The sequence below is a fragment of the Symphalangus syndactylus genome, chromosome 1 (assembly GCF_028878055.3).
Source record: "Symphalangus syndactylus isolate Jambi chromosome 1, NHGRI_mSymSyn1-v2.1_pri, whole genome shotgun sequence".
NCBI classification, from domain to species: domain Eukaryota; kingdom Metazoa; phylum Chordata; class Mammalia; order Primates; family Hylobatidae; genus Symphalangus; species Symphalangus syndactylus.
The window spans coordinates 111,778,054-111,792,754 of NC_072423.2; the positions used below are offsets into that span (position 1 = coordinate 111,778,054).

Consider the following 14,701-nt stretch of genomic DNA (forward strand, 5'->3'; position numbering starts at 1 on the left):
TCTAATCCCCAGGACAGTAAGGAGGCACTGTCATCACATGTTGCCAAAGAATAAGCTGAGGCTTAGATGGAACAGAAACACCAAATCACTTTGGGAACAACGACCAGATCCAAGAGGCTCCTTCTGGACCCTCATCCCTAGGGGCATTGAGACCCCCAAAGGAAGGCAGGGGCAGTGGAAGCAACAAGGGAGTTCACACCAGGGTCCACACGCTAGGTTTTAGCAGCACTTTTACTTCCACATCCAAACTCCCTGGGTCCTCACAACAGCCCAGTGAGGTAGGTAGGGTAGGAAGGTTTCAGAGATCCCCATTTATAGATGAGGATGCTGAGGCACAGAGAGGTGAAGTGACTTGTCCAAGGTCATACAACCAGCAGTGTAGAGGGCTCAAAGCCAGCATTCCTCCGCTCGAACTCCTGTGCTCTGGCCCTCTGGCAGTTCCCACATCCTCTCTATTCTCTCTGTGTCCCCCACCCTCTCAACTCTCCTGGGTCTACAGGGACCCTAAAGGCAGCCTGGCAGCTGAGATTTTTCAGGAATGGCAACTGGGGTAGGCCTGGTCAACTCCAGATAGGAACTGACCCTGAAGAGCATGAGGCCAGCTTTCCTTCTCCCTATTTCCCAGTTGGATGGAAGGCCCAGTAGGTCCCAGGGCAAGGATGGAGCTAGGCATGATTCATGAATGAATGGTGATAAAGGTAGGTGTAAGCATATGTGTGTCCTGCACAAAAGACAAAGGCTCCCCTAACCCAAGACCCCAAGGCAGTGTCTCAAGTGCTCACCCCTGTGCCTCTCTCATCCCACAGAGCCATAGTGAGTGTCCTCAGCAGCAAAAGGAGCCATAGAAATAGCTGCCTCTGGCAATGAGCTGCTCCAGTGGACAGCTCCCACCAGGCCTTCAGACTCCATCACGCAGACACAGTGCCTCCACGGCTTGACTGGGGCCCTGGGCCACACCCCCAATAACAAACAGCCGGGGCCCAGCCTGCAGACTAGAGCAGGAGCAGCGGGCAGTGGGCATGGCAGGCAATGCCTCCCAGCGCCGCCGTGCAAGGCTAAAGCTCTCCACAGAGCCCAAAGGACATGGCTGGTTTCCTGCAAGAAGGAGAGAGAAGGCTGTGAGAGGCACAGGCTGTAGGGACTCCAGGCCCTTTTGCTCCCTAAGCCCAGAGAACAGCCCAGTAGATATCACCCCAGGATGAGCTATCAGGGTCTTGCTCCTCATTGCCTGTGTTCATCATTTGTTCATTCATTCATGTTTCTATATGTCCTCTTGGCTGTGCATACAGTGGTCATTTGTCCTGCTGCTGTCTCGTAGACCCTTGCTGGTGCTTGACAGAGCCCCCAGTCACTGAGGAACACCCTGAGTGCTGGGCCAGGCAGACCACATCCTGCCTGCTTCATAGATAGGGAAAAGAGCTCACAAAGCCCTGACCCCTGGAGTGCCTGGAGATGGGCAGAAGGTGGCACACATGCTGGGGGCTAGTCTTTCCTGTCTTGGGACTCCCTCCTCTCCCCAGCCCCATAGAGACTTACCAAGGCCCCCAATGGCCACAACGTGGCCCCCAAGGGACCCAACCACAAAGTCTGCCCTCTTATCCCTCATGCGCAGGCTGCGGGGCAGTTTGGTCCAGGACCCTGCAGGAGAGGGGAGGTCAGATCTAGTCATGTACGCACTATGCCCCTCCATCCCACAGAGAGTGGGAGGACAGCCCAGGACAGCCACTGCTCACCATGCTCCAGGTCAAACATCTCCACAGTGTTGACAAAGTGTGGGCGAGAGTAGAAGTTGTGGGGCCCAGGCTGCTGCAGGCCACCCAGGCTAAAGACACTGCCTTCAGCCATGGCGCAGCCAGCAAAGGCCCGACGGCTGGGTAGGCTTGGATGGCGGGTCCATGTACGGGCCTCCAGATCAAAGGCTTCAAAAGCAGTCACTGGGAGCTTGCCCTGGCGGCCCCCTGTCAATGGAATTGGGGTACCTGGGAAGGAGCCCAGGAGGCTTGGTGGGCTCCTTGCTCACTAGGTTGCTAATCTGCCTGCCTCAGCCTCCCACATCCTGCTGTGTGCATACTTGCACGTGAATCATCCACCCTACAGTCTCTCAGGTACTGTGGTTTGGTTTTCCAACCACAGCAAGACCACCAGGGGTCAGAGCCTCAGAGCAGGCATGGATCACCCCAACAAAGCTTCTCTTGTTCTGCCATCCTGGACTAAGCCCGATCCCTATCCCAGCCAACCTATGAGGATGAGGATTTCTAGACTCTAAGCCCCTTTCCCACATCCCCCAGGCCCTTACCCAGGACATAGATCTTGTTCCCGTGCAGGAAGGTGGAGGCCCCATAGCAGGGTGTGGGCATGGAAGGTAGTGAAAGCCAGCAGTCCCGACGGGGCTCATACACACGTACCTGGGCCTGGGGGGCCGTGTCAGAGCCCATTCCCCCCAGAGCATACACCATACCATCTGCATAGAAAAGAGTAGTTCAGATTGTACCTCAGCCTGCCAGGGTACCCCACCCTGACAGCTGCCCTGGTAAGGCCTGGGGGTGGCTGGAGACCCATGTGTTTATGGCATCCCTCCCCAGCAACAGACACACTACTACCTGCCTGCAGTGGGGGCTGGGAAAGCTGGATTCCTACTCTGGCCAGGGCCCCTCCGAGTAAAGAGCAGGAGGCAGCCGATCTAATTATAATCCGACTCTGTCTCCCTGGAGATGCTATGGCAACAGAGTCTGGCATCCAAGCAGGGCTGGCCTGGGCTGGTGGTCAGACCTGGAGGCCACAAGGTGGGGACTCCCCTTGGGGAGGAAGATGGGGGGATGGCTTAAGCCAGGGGTGAGAAACATGGGGATCTGCTTAGCACAGAGCTCAGTCTGGGGAGGGGGATTGGGGACCAGCTGGAGTTGGGACGGGGCTGGGAGAGGAATGGCTTGGGTCTGCTGGATAAAGATACTGTCCACAAGCCTTCTGCTCCAGCATCCCTGCCAGCACCTCTGTGTGACACTCTTTCATTATAGTAGGCTCTTGCCCTCTGTTAAACCCTCAGAGTCAGCTACGACATGTCTGGGGGCCTTGGGGTAATGGGCCAGTCAGCTGGGGGCTTCCATGGCAGCAATCCCAGGTCAGCTTGGCCTTTGTCCATATCAGGCTCCCTGGCGTGTGGGAAGGGTTGGGGGTGGGGCAGGAAGTCTAAGCACAGGCTCTGAGCCAAGGCCCTACTCCTCTCCCCCACCCTAGACTATTTATAACCCTGGGAGTCATTAGGCCATCCCACCCCCATCTCTTAGAAATGAGAAGTGGGGCAGGAACATGGCTGGGGTCTCCCATCATCCTGGGATCGGCTTGGGCTTTGCCTCCCACTTTGGCCAGAAAAGGCAGTTAATAGAAGGCTGCTGAAAGCCTAGCTCAAAGCTAGGTTGGAAAGGATACAGGGGACAAGGCCACATCCTGGGCACCCATGTAAAAATTACAGCTCTTGTTCAGTCTCTGAGGGTAAGGGACTAAGTCAGGAAATAATAAAAGGTGTTAGGGTACCTGAAGTGCCTTCCTTGGGAGGCCACTCACCTCTCTCCACAGTTGCAACCCCCATGGCTGCTTGAGGGAGGGTGGCCCGACGCTCCCAGCGGCCCTCATCCATCAGGAAGGCCTCTACGGCAGCTACCGGGCTCTGGACCTCATCCACACCACCCACCACTAGCACCTGCTTGCCCAGAACTACTGCAGCTGCGCCAGCCCGGGCAGTGGGCAGGGGTGCCAGTGCCAGCCATGTGTGTGAGGCCATGTCCAGTGTCTCAGCAGTGTCCAGGGGCAGTCCAGCCCGGCCACAACCCCCCAACACCAGCAGGTGCCCATCTTGGTGTGCCACTGTGCCATAGACCCGGCAAGTGGGCATGGGGGGGAACACCTGCCAAGCAAAGGCCCGGCCACCTCCTGCAGACATGGTGTTCACAGCCAATGGCAGGCCATGCTGTCTGTTCAGACTGTAGGCCTCACTGGGAAGGCATGACAGGGCCTCATCTTGATTCTGCCAGGGCCACAAGAGGTATATGACCAGTCCAGGGACCTTGCCTTCACCTGGAGGAAAGAGGGAAAACAGGGGTCAGGGCACTGACCGGCCCCTCAGGAAACAGATAAGCAGCCTGTAGCTAAGGGCAGGGCTGGCCCAAAATCACTGGTGGGAAAGGCAGGGGGAGAAGCCAACCCCTCTGGCTAGCACACCACTGTGGAGGCCCTCCTGGAGTGGGAAGGAGGGCAGGCCCCAGGTACCCAGGAGCCTTTCCCCTCTCCCATGGAGGCATGAAGGATTCTCCTTCCCACCCACTACCCAAACCACTCAGCAACTGGGTCAAATCTGGGTCTAGGAGGGCAGTAGTAAGGTGACTAGAACAGGACTCTCCATCCAGGACCCTTCCTTTCCCCTCAACAAGCCTCACACTGGTCCTGCATGAGGGGAGTCCTTACTGGCTTCCAGAGTGCCCTGGGCAGCCTGGGGGTCCCCACACCTGCTGTCAGGGGTCAGACTCCAGAGTATCCTTACAACATCCTGGGGGCCATTCCACAGGGTTAATTTAAACCATTCCCACCAGTAAAAGACCAGAGTCAGGGTGTGTTTCAGACTAGGGGGAGGACTGCACACCAAGGTTCCACACACTCCTCTCGAGGTCCCCCCTCAGGAGTTTGCCCATTCCAAACCCCCAGAAGCTAGATTCCCTGGTGTCCAGAAGTGGGGTTGGGGCGGGGGGGCCGTTGGAGGAATCTCATGACCACAGGACTCCAGGATCCGAGTCCAGGGCGTTTCCAGCAGGAATGGGCAGCTGGACTTCTGGGTTCCCTCGCATTAGATCCCCAAGTTCTCCAGCCACCCCTTTCTCTTGGTGGCTGCACTCCTGGACCCCTGGCAGGAGGGCCTCTTGGCCCCAAACTTCCAGCTCAAGGATGTCGGGGGCGGGTCTGGGCTAACGCGCTTGGGGTTCTACACCCCGCGCCCCAAACTTCCCCTGAGCGCGGTTCCCGCGGGACTCACCCGCCGGTGCTCCGATGCTGCCAGGGTACGGGGTCCACCGTTCCGCCTCCGCTGACGCCGGATCTGGCTGGGGCTGAAGTCGGGCTCTGGCGGGGCTCCGGCACTGCTCCGGCGCGGGGCGGGGCTGGGCCAGGTCCGCCCCTCGCTCCCCTCCCGCTCCGACTCAGGGAAACCTCCTCTCGCCTTAACCCTGCACATGCCGCAGCTGGAGCACGGCGTGCCGATCCACGGTCATACGCAAAGGGACAGACAAACGGACACGTGGACACTGGGCCTGACAGAATTTAGCGTCCGACCTCGGACAGGAGTAGAAATGAGGCAGCGGCGAGCGACACAACACGTGTATGGCAAGGGGCAGTTCTGAGCCCGACCCAGCCTAGGTGTGCAGGCTGTGTCAAGCAGGCAAGCCGAACCCGAGGGCTTGAGGGGCCGGCGCCTGCCCACCTCCGCGGAGCTCCCAGGAGCCCAATGACAGGCTTCCCGGCGGCGCCCCCTGGAGGCCACTGGGGACATGGCCTGGGCCTCTGTCGTGTGGGGGCAGCCTGGGTCGCCCTTACCTGGGCATAAAGCAGGAATAGGTCTTACAGTGTACACTGAGGCTAGCGGGGATGGAGGGACAGAAGGCACCGGCCCTTCTACAAACCTGGGTGGGGAGAATTCCTGGAAGGAGTGATACTGAGCAGAGGATGTGCTGGAAGAGTCAGAGGCCAGGGGACCTCCCAGTGGGTCACTCTGGCCTCATCCTGTAGGGCCTGAGAGACCTGGGCTACTCCGGGACCCAAGGCACATTATAACTATCCATTTTTAGGATCCTGAGCTTGCCTCTAACCAACTCTGGGGTCAAGCAAGAGCAAACTGGTGTGACAGGGGCCCACCTACCTCTGGCCCAGACCTTGGCCCTGCCTATCTTCTCAGCATTCAGAGTATTAGCTAAGTCTTCAAGCTGGGGGCCCATTTGTACAGGTCAGTGGTACCTGTGGGAAGAGGTCCTTGCAGTTGTCTGTGTCTGCTCACTGCCTTGTCCCCCTTTCATGGACAGTGCTTATCTTAGTTTCCCCAAAGCAGACCTGGACAAAGATATACATGCATATAGTTAGTAAGGGAGGTGAGGCCAAGAAACACCAGCAGTGGCAAAGAGACAAGGAAAGCAGCCAATAAAGGAAGCGTCATCAAGCAAGCTACCACTGTGGGCAATTGGGACCAAATCCTGCTGGGGATTCTGGGAGCCACCATAGAACATAGACCTTACATTATTGCTGCCCCCAAGAGCAAGGGGAGCTGAGGTACTCATTCTCAAATCTCCATTAGTCGTGGGTTGAGAGCTGTTTGGGGGCATTACCTATTAACTCCCTGGCCAACCTCAGATCTGGCCTTCCCAGAAGTCTATGTGTAGACCCTTCTGCACGACCGGAGAAGACAGCCTTTGCCCTTTTCAGGGACTGTCAGTTGGATTCAGTCGGCCTGCACAGAAATGGTGGTGCCAAGGCTGGTTACAGACTGCACAGACCCTGACTTGAAGGCCTCAATCCTCCTTGTCCCACTTCACCTTGGACTTGCTCTTCAGTGCCCTCACTTGGGGCACTGTTTCCACCCTCTTGTGATTGCCAATAGGCTTCCAAGAGGCTCACACTGCTCTGCAGCCCCCTTCACATTTGCTACTGTTCCCTTTCCAAGCTCCCTCCCTCTCCTTTCCAGCAATTAAGCTCTTACAAGCCACTTGCCTTTAGATGCCTCCCAACACCCCAAGTCTCTCTAGTCTCCCCTTCCTCCCCTCCAGTCAAACTCTTGAAGCCATCTGTCCTCACAGGCTCCACCTCCTTGTTACTTGCCACCTCAATGTGCTGCCTCTCCTCCCCAAAAATTGTTCTTGGAAAAGTCATCATGGAATACCATATAGCTAAAACTATATGCACCTGTGGTCCTTAACTAAATCTTGCTAGCATCTTCAAAGTTTTGCCCCTTGTGACCTCAACTCCCTCCTGATGCTTGCCCCACCTCTGAGAATCTTTATTTTTTATTTATTTATTTATTTTGAGACGGAATCTCGCTCTGTCACTCAGGCTGGAGTGCAGTGGTGCCATCTCCGCTCACTGCAAGCTCCGCCTCCTGGGTTCATGCCATTCTCCTGCCTAAGCCTCCCAAGTAGCTGGGACTACAGGGGCCCGCCACCACGCCTGGCTAATTTTTTTTTTTTTTTTTGTATTTTTAGTAGAGACGGAGTTTCACCGTGTTAGCCAGGATGGTCTCGATCTCCTGACCTCGTGATCCGCCCACCTCGGCCTCCCAAAGTGCTGGGATTACAGGCATAAGCCACCATACCCAGCCCGCCTCTCAGAATCATTTTTTTTTTTTGAGATGGAGTCTCACTCTGTCACCCAGGCTGGAGTGCAGTGGCACAATCTCGGCTCACTGCAAGCTCCGCCTCCCGGGTTCACGTCATTCTCCTGCCTCAGCCTCTCCGAGTAGCTGGGACTACTGGCGCCTGCCACCACGCCTGGCTAATTTTTTGTATTTTTAGTAGAGACGGGGTTTCACTGTGGTCTCGATCTCCTCACCTGGTGATCCGCCCGCCTCGGCCTCCCAAAGTGCTGGGATTACAAGCGTGAGTCACCGTGCCCGGCCTTCAGAATCATTTTTGAAACGGAGTTTCGCTCTTGTTGCCCAGGCTAGAGTGCAGTGGCGTGATCTCGGCTCACTGCAACCTCCGCCTTCCAGTGGTTTCAAGTGATTCTCCTGCCTCAGCCTCCCAAGTATCTGGGACTACAGGCACGTGCCACCATGCCCAGCTAATTTTTTGTATTTTTAGTAGAGATGGGGTTTCACCATGTTGGCCAGGATGGTCTCAATCTCTTGACCGCGTGATCCGCCCGCCTTGGCCTCCCAAAGTGCTGGAATTACAGGCATGAGTCACTGCGCCTGGCCTAGAATCTTTTGCAGGCTCTGCTTCTTCTCCATCACCAGGAATTGGCTCCTCAAGATTCAACCCTGGCTTTTCTCCCTGGCACACATATTTCCTCTTGGGGGAATCCCTCCCAGGCCACTGCCTTCATTCACGTCTAGAGCTCCATCAGATCTCTCTGCTCAGATAGAGGTGGGTCCAGGATCCACTGAGAACCATATAAGGCTGGAGGGGCAGTGGCTCACATGTGTAATACTAGCACTTTGGGAGGCTGAGGCAGGCGGATCACCTGAGGTCAGGAGTTCGAGACCAGCCTGGCCAACACGGTGAAACCCTGGCTCGACTAAAAATACAAAAAAAATGGCCAGGCACAGTGGCTCACGCCTGTAATCCCAGGATTTTGGGAGGCCAAAGTGGGTGGATCATTTGAGGTCAGGAGCTTGAGACCAGCCTGGCCAACATGGTGAAACCCCACCTCTACTAAAAATACAAAAATTAGCCAGGTGTGGTGGCAGGTGCCTGTAGTCCCAGCTACTCTGGAGGCTGAGGTAGGAGAATTGCTTGAACCTGGGAGGCAGAGGTTGCAATGAGCTGAGATCACACCACTGCACTCCAGCCTGGGCAACAAAGGAGGCTCTGTCTCAAAAAAAAAAAAAAAAAAAGAAAAAAAGGAAGAAGAAAGAAAAAAAGAGCCATATAAGATGCCAAATGGAAAGCAAGGATTGGGTCCTGGGATCGCCCTGTGTTCTCTCCCATCTCATCCTGTCTGGTCCCAGTTCTGCCTGTAGGCTCAGCAGCCACTAGAGCTCAGGTCAAGTCAGACTGCACTCTGATGAGTGCTCCCAAAGAGTTCCATCTAGGGCATACTGGGCACCAGGAGGCAAAAAGTTCGGCCCTACCACCCCCAAAGATAGCTTGGTACCCCCATGATCCTTATCCCTAATCGCTATCATTTCCCCAGTTCTCATGTCTGGAAGGGACACAGCACAGCCAGAGGATGGACCTACCCTTCCTAGTTCTCCATTTGCCCTAACTTCTGAGCTGAACATCACCAGAGAGGAGTCTGGATATAATTGTACTGGTGCTATCCCTGGAGGATGGGCTCTGGCTCTCCATGGAAGGGGTTTCTGTTTGCACAGCCATGGCCCACCTGCACACAGGAGGCCAACACTGCCAGCTTTGGAGAAGCTACAGAAGGTAACTGGTTGAATCGGTCCTGAATAAGTGAACAGTCAATCCTCAACCATGGACAGGGCCAGAGACTGGACTCACCCACAGGTGGGGACTGGGGGCGCCAAGGTGGGGCTTCCTGACTGCACCCCATGAGATCCTGGTCCTTGGGAACCTACTCTTGCTTTCTCTTCACCAGGAAAAAAAGGCTAGAAGCACTGACCCCAGAGGAACAGGAGATTTTGCAGTTCCTGCTAGATACCTTGACTACACTTAAAGGTAGCAAGGACCTCACCATCAGTGCTGAGGCCCTGGGAAGCTAAGAGGCACCAGATGAGGCCTATGGCACTGCTGGGTGGACTAGGCACTTGTCTTTAGGAGTACCTGGACCCCTCTATATAAGCAGGGAAAATACAGAGCAACCAGAGGATCCTGGTTGGAAAAAGGGCAGGAAAAAGGGCTAGTACCCAGTCCCTAAATGAAGCATCCCGCCACCCTCCTGTGATTGCCAATAGGCTTCCACCTGACCCCAACTACCAAATAAGGCATCACTGCAAGGGTCAGGGTCCAAGAGTTGTGGCAATATTTCTGCCTCCTGGCTCAGGCTCTGACCCTAGTGCAAATGCCCCCACTACCTCATCCATGAAACCAGGACTCCCAGGATGGCTCCCAACCTGGACTTGCAAACCTCTGACTAATGGGACCTTCGGTCAGAGCTGTGGAGACCACTCTGACCTCTCATTGAAGTCACAGACCCCTAGGGTTGATTTTGACCTATGTCCTATAACCACCACCCCGTACTAGCCCAAGAGCATGGGTAAAAAGACTGAGGTCCCAGACTCCTAGGCAAAAGGAAAGGGGTTTTGGGCAGTGTTACGACTGGAAGCAGGACTTCCTTCCATTGAGGGGCTGAGGCTGGGCCAGTGACTATACCTGCCCCCACCTGCCTGAGCAAGTATACTCAGGCCCACAGTGGTATACTGGAGCTTCCAGACTCAATGTGCGCTTGGGCTTGCGTGCACCACTTGTGATCATGTGCACACCAGCCTTTCATGCCATGTGCCATGGGCCCTATTCTCAGGAAGAGAGGAAGGCCTGCTGTCCTCGGAGGAGATACCCTTACTGCAAAACAAAGGAGATCACCTGAGACTCCCTGTCGGGAGGCACTCCTCTTTCACCCTCTGGTCAGGTGTCTGGGACTGAAGTGGGCATTGTCAGTGGCTAAAGGAAGATCAGAGGGCCTGAACCTTGCCAGGAGCCCCTCCCAGATGTCAATGCACCACTAGCTCCCCTCAGAAAAGGTGTCAGATGACCCCTAATCCAGTCTTAGCCAGGCTCTAGTGAGTCGTCGCCTGGGGCCGCGTCAGAGGGCACCTCTGTTCTTCAGACTTCTGCACAGGGCCGAACGGGTTTGGAGCAGTCACCGTGGCCACCGCCTCCAGGCAGTCCTCCTTGGTACCCAATCTCCTCCGCCCCCAGACTTTGTGGGGAAATGGGGTCTCAGGGGTCAAAGGTCAGTAGGGCGGGCTGGGTCCCGGAAGCGGAAGCGCAGTGCACTTCCGGCGCGCAGCGGGCGGCCATGTTGGAGCAGCGGAGGCGGCGCAGAGGCGCGTCTTGGGTCCCCGCGGCGGCGCCGGTAGGTTGGAGCCGCGGGCCTAGCCGCGCCGCGGAGGGGCGGCCCGCGAGGCGGCAGGGCGGACGGGCAAGCGGCCAACTCTTCCCGGACCCGCGTCCTCCGCCGGCCTGGCCGAGACCCCCACCCCACCCCCACCCCGCGCCCAGCGAACCCACCCTGGGGCTGTGCGGTCCCGATCGGGCTAGCACCGTTCACCCTGTACATTTCGCTGCCTCAGTGACCCCCGCCTCACGGCTTGGGCTCTAAGGACGCGCACTCCCAGCCTGAGGGCCCCGATCTGCCCCCTCCCCCGGTCTGCCTGTATGGCGCCTCTCTCACCCGCTATCTTCCGTCAACTCCTGCCTCCCCCAGGGGTACGTGTGAAGGGAAGTCGGAGGCCGGGCAGCAGCCTCTGTTTCCGAAGCTTCTCGAAAGCCCAGAAAACCCCTCCCAAGAGCCCAGCCTAACCTGGGTGGAAGAGCGCCCAGGTCACCCCAGATATTTGCGCTGGGGCGCGTGTGAGGGTGGGAAATAGGTCCCTCTCTCTTCTGCAGTTCACAGTTCTGGGAACTACATCCCCTCAAAAAACATTAATAAAGAACTAAAGTCATGTGCAAGGATTGTGCTTGGAGAACGGTCTCTGGGGAGGGAAAGTGCCCAAGACACCTGAGGATCCAAGAATGTTTCCAAACAAAGAGCCCCAGGGCATTTCCTCTAGGGTATTCTGAAGACTTCATCTGCTGCATTAGAGCGGTGGGAAGAAACTACACAGACAGGCCTCATGGCCCGAGGGACCTGCCTGATCCTGGCTGATCTTTTAATGCTCTGGTGCAGCTGGAGAGCTGCCTCCTGCTTCTGGGAGCCCTCAGTGTTGGGTTGGGTATTAGATGTTAGTTATGATTGATGGCCACAGCTTCTTTAAAGATGTCTGGGACTAGTTGGGTGTTCTCAGTCACCTCCATCTGGGCTGTACTGAGGTCTGTGGCCCTCCAAGTCTTAGGTAGGACAGTTCATACTGCTTATGTCCCCTTGACTCACCATCCTACTTGCAGCCTTTGGCTCCCATTGTCCTTAAACATTGAGTTCTTGGTCTGGCTTCCTGGTCCCTGGTCTGCCTGGTTGCCTAGAGAGATGTCATTGGCACCTGCTACTCATCAGCTTTTTAGTTTCTGTTGAAGAAAAGTCCGACTCTTGATTAGGTCTCCATGCCTCTGGAGCTAGAAAATGGGTTGCTGAGTACCGTGTCTAGGGACTGAAAGCAAAACTTCTGGTGGGCAGGGAGATTCCCCCACCCCACTCCAGCTCCACACATGAACAGCAGCAGCTGGAGAAACAGATGGGCATGGACAGTGAGTGTAAGTCTGGGCCCTTTGGCTAACATTCAGGGTTCTTTGTTGCTCTATCCTTGCCTGTTTTTTCACCTAGATCCCAGATCCCACACCAAGTATGCCTTAACCCTTTCTCACTTTGGAGCCATTGCATTAGCTATTCCCCTTTTTGCTCCATTTCAATCTAATCCTTTTTCATTCGTCACTCATATCCTAGCTAGCTGTTGCCTCTCCCAGGAATCCTTTCCTGACCCATTGGCAAACTGAGCTGAGTGCCAGCATTCACTCCCAAGAATCTTAATGGTGTCTTTTTCTGGTCTTCTAGCCTGGTTTCCTTGAGGACAGGGATATTGCCTGTATTCCCAGAGCTGAGTAATTCTAGGTTTCTGGCCTCAGAAAATACAGAGTTGAATTAAAATGTACCAGGCTCAAATCTTTTCAGGGACCCGGCAGCAGGTTGGATGGCTCTTAGGTATTTCTGAGCATGTATCTTGAAGAAGCTCCCTGACCCTTACCCTCTCCTCCCGCCCCAGCATGGCAGAGGATCAGGAGACCAGGGTTTTACACCAGGAAGTGTCTCACTCTGGCCAGATTTCTCGGTGTCATGGAGATTGGGGCACTGATTGACCTGTCTATGTGTTCTGGACCCTTGTCTTAGTGCCATTCTTATTGACTCTTTTCCTCTTGTCTTGGAGGTGCCAAGCGCTGGTTTGCGGATACCCAGGCAGATCTGCAGTGCCTAATGCCATGAGTGTGGTGGTTCAGCATGTGGAGGAAAAAGCTGTGCACTCCTGGTCGCGCATCTCCACGGCAGGGAAGAAGGCCCTGGAAGAGGCGCTGCTTGTCTTTAACCCAATGAGCCAGGATCTCAGTGCCACAGAGGCCCAGCTTGTGGCCTTCCTGCAGGGCCTGCGAGATGATGGCTTCCAACCTACCATCCTGCGCAGTGGTGATGTCTATGGCTATAGTTCATGCACAGCTAATCCCCCAAGCCAGACGAAACTGCAAGCTCGTGCCCCTAACCCAACTGCCACATCACCTCCAGCCAGTGCTCCCCGAACTGCCATGCGGTTGCCTGCAGGTCGGGCCACACTGCTTCCCGTGCCGCTATCTGGCAGACTGGCCAAAGCATCCACACCAGCTCTTGCCAAGCATGCTACCACCAACCTGCTGCTGAGCTCTCTGAAGCAATCAAGTGCCAGCCATGCCCAGGGTGCAGCAGTGGGCTTCCCCACCCACCTTTATCCAGGTGTCTACCCTGCCATGCGGCTCTCTGTTGTCCTTGAGGCCCTGGTTCCACTTAAGACTCCCATGCCCTGCTTGGGTGCCAAGCACAAGGCACAGTCACTGCAGCTCTCACTTGCAGACTCTCCTCTGAAACTGCGGAAAAGTTCAGGGAAGGGTCCAGGGAACCCCCGGCCCAAAGCTCCCAGAAAAACCACAAGCAAGGGCCCCAAGTGTCTGACTCGCAAAGGCCCTGGGGCTGGACCCCGACGAGGCTCTGGGCACCAGAGCAAAACCAACAGAGCCACTGGGTCCCCCAGTGTCCGGCGAATGAAAGGGGGTTCTGCCCTGGGCACCAAAACAGCCCAGACCAAGGTAGCTCGAACACTGGCCAAAGCTGCTCATGCCCAAGCCAAGGTGGCTCGAACACAGGCTAAGGCTGCTAAGGCCCGGGCCAAGGCCAAAGCCAAAGCCAAATCCAAGGCAGCACGGGTCAAGGCCAAGGCCAAAGTCATGGCAGCACGGGCCAAGGCTAAAGCCAAGGTAGTACGGGCCAAGGCCAAGGTGGCTCGGACCCAGCCCAGGGGCAGAGGCAGGCCAAAGGGGTCTGCTAAGTCCAGAACTACAAGGAAGGGCCAAAAAAACCGCCCTGAGACTGTTGGGCAGAAGAGGAAAAGGGCTGAGGAGGCAAAAGATCTTCCTCCCAAGAAGAGAACACGGCTTGGGCCCCGATCTCCTAAGGCATGGCTAGGGCCTGGAACAGCAAAGCTGCTGAAGTTCCGTGCCATAAAGGTAGATAGGCGGTCCTCGGATGATGAGGTGCGGCAGCAGGCTCAGCGGATCCTCCGCGTGAACCTGTCACCTGTAATACGGCTCCAGCCATTGCTGCCATATTCAGCAGTCTGATTCCTTCACACGGCAATGTTTGGGGAAACTTAAGCCCTGCTGTCTGTGTGGCCAGTGGCACAGTGTGCTATGCCCGTGGACTCCACAATCTTGAGGACTCCGGGTACCTCTCTAGGGCCCTGGTGACCACCAGCCTCCTTTCAGAAACTAGAGGGGGTGGGGTACGGTGGGGTGGGTGGGCGGGAGGGGTGTTTTCATGGCGCGATGCACTGTGACTTGTTATTCAAGTTGTATGTCTACTGTTCCATCTATCACGTTTTATACCTTTCCACCTTCCAGTCTCCCTGCCCACCTTCCATGGTCTTTTGTGTGTGTGTGGCTGCTGGCAGGCCAGCTTGAAGATATAGGGAAAGTGGTCCCAGAAATAGGCCTGCCTATTTCTGGGGGTTGTGGGAGGAGGCAGCTCCTGGGCCCCTTTGGAGAGATGAGGGGAAATTGGCTTCTGTGGTTGTCTGAGAGGCATCCCCTGAATGCAGGAGCAGAGCCACTATGAAGTAAGACACTTCCCTTTGAGGCTTCTCTGGTTTGTGATCCAGACA

At 56.0% G+C, this 14,701-nt stretch overlaps 2 protein-coding genes across 3 annotated transcripts; one reads left to right on the forward strand and one right to left on the reverse strand.

Annotated features, from left to right (window-relative positions):
- Window positions 1-213: 213 nt before the first annotated feature.
- Window positions 214-10,564, reverse strand: KLHDC8B (kelch domain containing 8B). 2 transcript variants are annotated; one of them, XM_055277025.2, is made up of 7 exons: window positions 10,233-10,564; window positions 5,021-6,087; window positions 3,562-4,071; window positions 2,297-2,461; window positions 1,734-1,958; window positions 1,537-1,638; window positions 214-1,095 (listed from the first exon to the last, which is right to left on the reverse strand). In XM_055277025.2, the coding sequence occupies exons 3-7, from the start codon at window positions 3,935-3,937 to the stop codon at window positions 899-901; spliced, it is 1,065 nt and encodes a 354-aa protein (XP_055133000.1). In that variant the 5' UTR covers window positions 3,938-4,071; window positions 5,021-6,087; window positions 10,233-10,564; the 3' UTR covers window positions 214-898. The 2 variants fall into 2 exon arrangements, with proteins under 2 accessions (XP_055133000.1, XP_055133008.1); XM_055277033.2 differs by having other exon boundaries at window positions 214-1,638; window positions 3,532-4,071.
- A 70-nt stretch (window positions 10,565-10,634) lies between these two features.
- On the forward strand, window positions 10,635-14,433 carry CCDC71 (coiled-coil domain containing 71). Its single transcript, XM_055277011.2, has 2 exons — window positions 10,635-10,725; window positions 12,728-14,433. Exon 2 carries the CDS (start codon window positions 12,780-12,782, stop codon window positions 14,160-14,162), a length of 1,383 nt encoding a protein of 460 aa, XP_055132986.1. The 5' UTR covers window positions 10,635-10,725; window positions 12,728-12,779; the 3' UTR covers window positions 14,163-14,433.
- Window positions 14,434-14,701: the final 268 nt, after the last annotated feature.

What these genes read in the sequence shown, in the direction of transcription:
- CCDC71 (XM_055277011.2), top strand. Translation starts at nt 12,780, where the DNA reads ATGAGTGTGGTGGTTCAGCATGTGGAGGAAAAAGCTGTGCACTCCTGG.
- KLHDC8B (XM_055277025.2), bottom strand. Translation starts at nt 3,937, where the DNA reads ATGTCTGCAGGAGGTGGCCGGGCCTTTGCTTGGCAGGTGTTCCCCCCC. An exon ending in GGTTGCAACTGTGGAGAGAG is followed by an intron (nt 2,462 to 3,561) that starts GTGAGTGGCCTC and finishes TTTTCTATGCAG; the next exon opens with ATGGTATGGTGTATGCTCTG. An exon ending in GAACAAGATCTATGTCCTGG is followed by an intron (nt 1,959 to 2,296) that starts GTAAGGGCCTGG and finishes TTCCATTGACAG; the next exon opens with GGGGCCGCCAGGGCAAGCTC.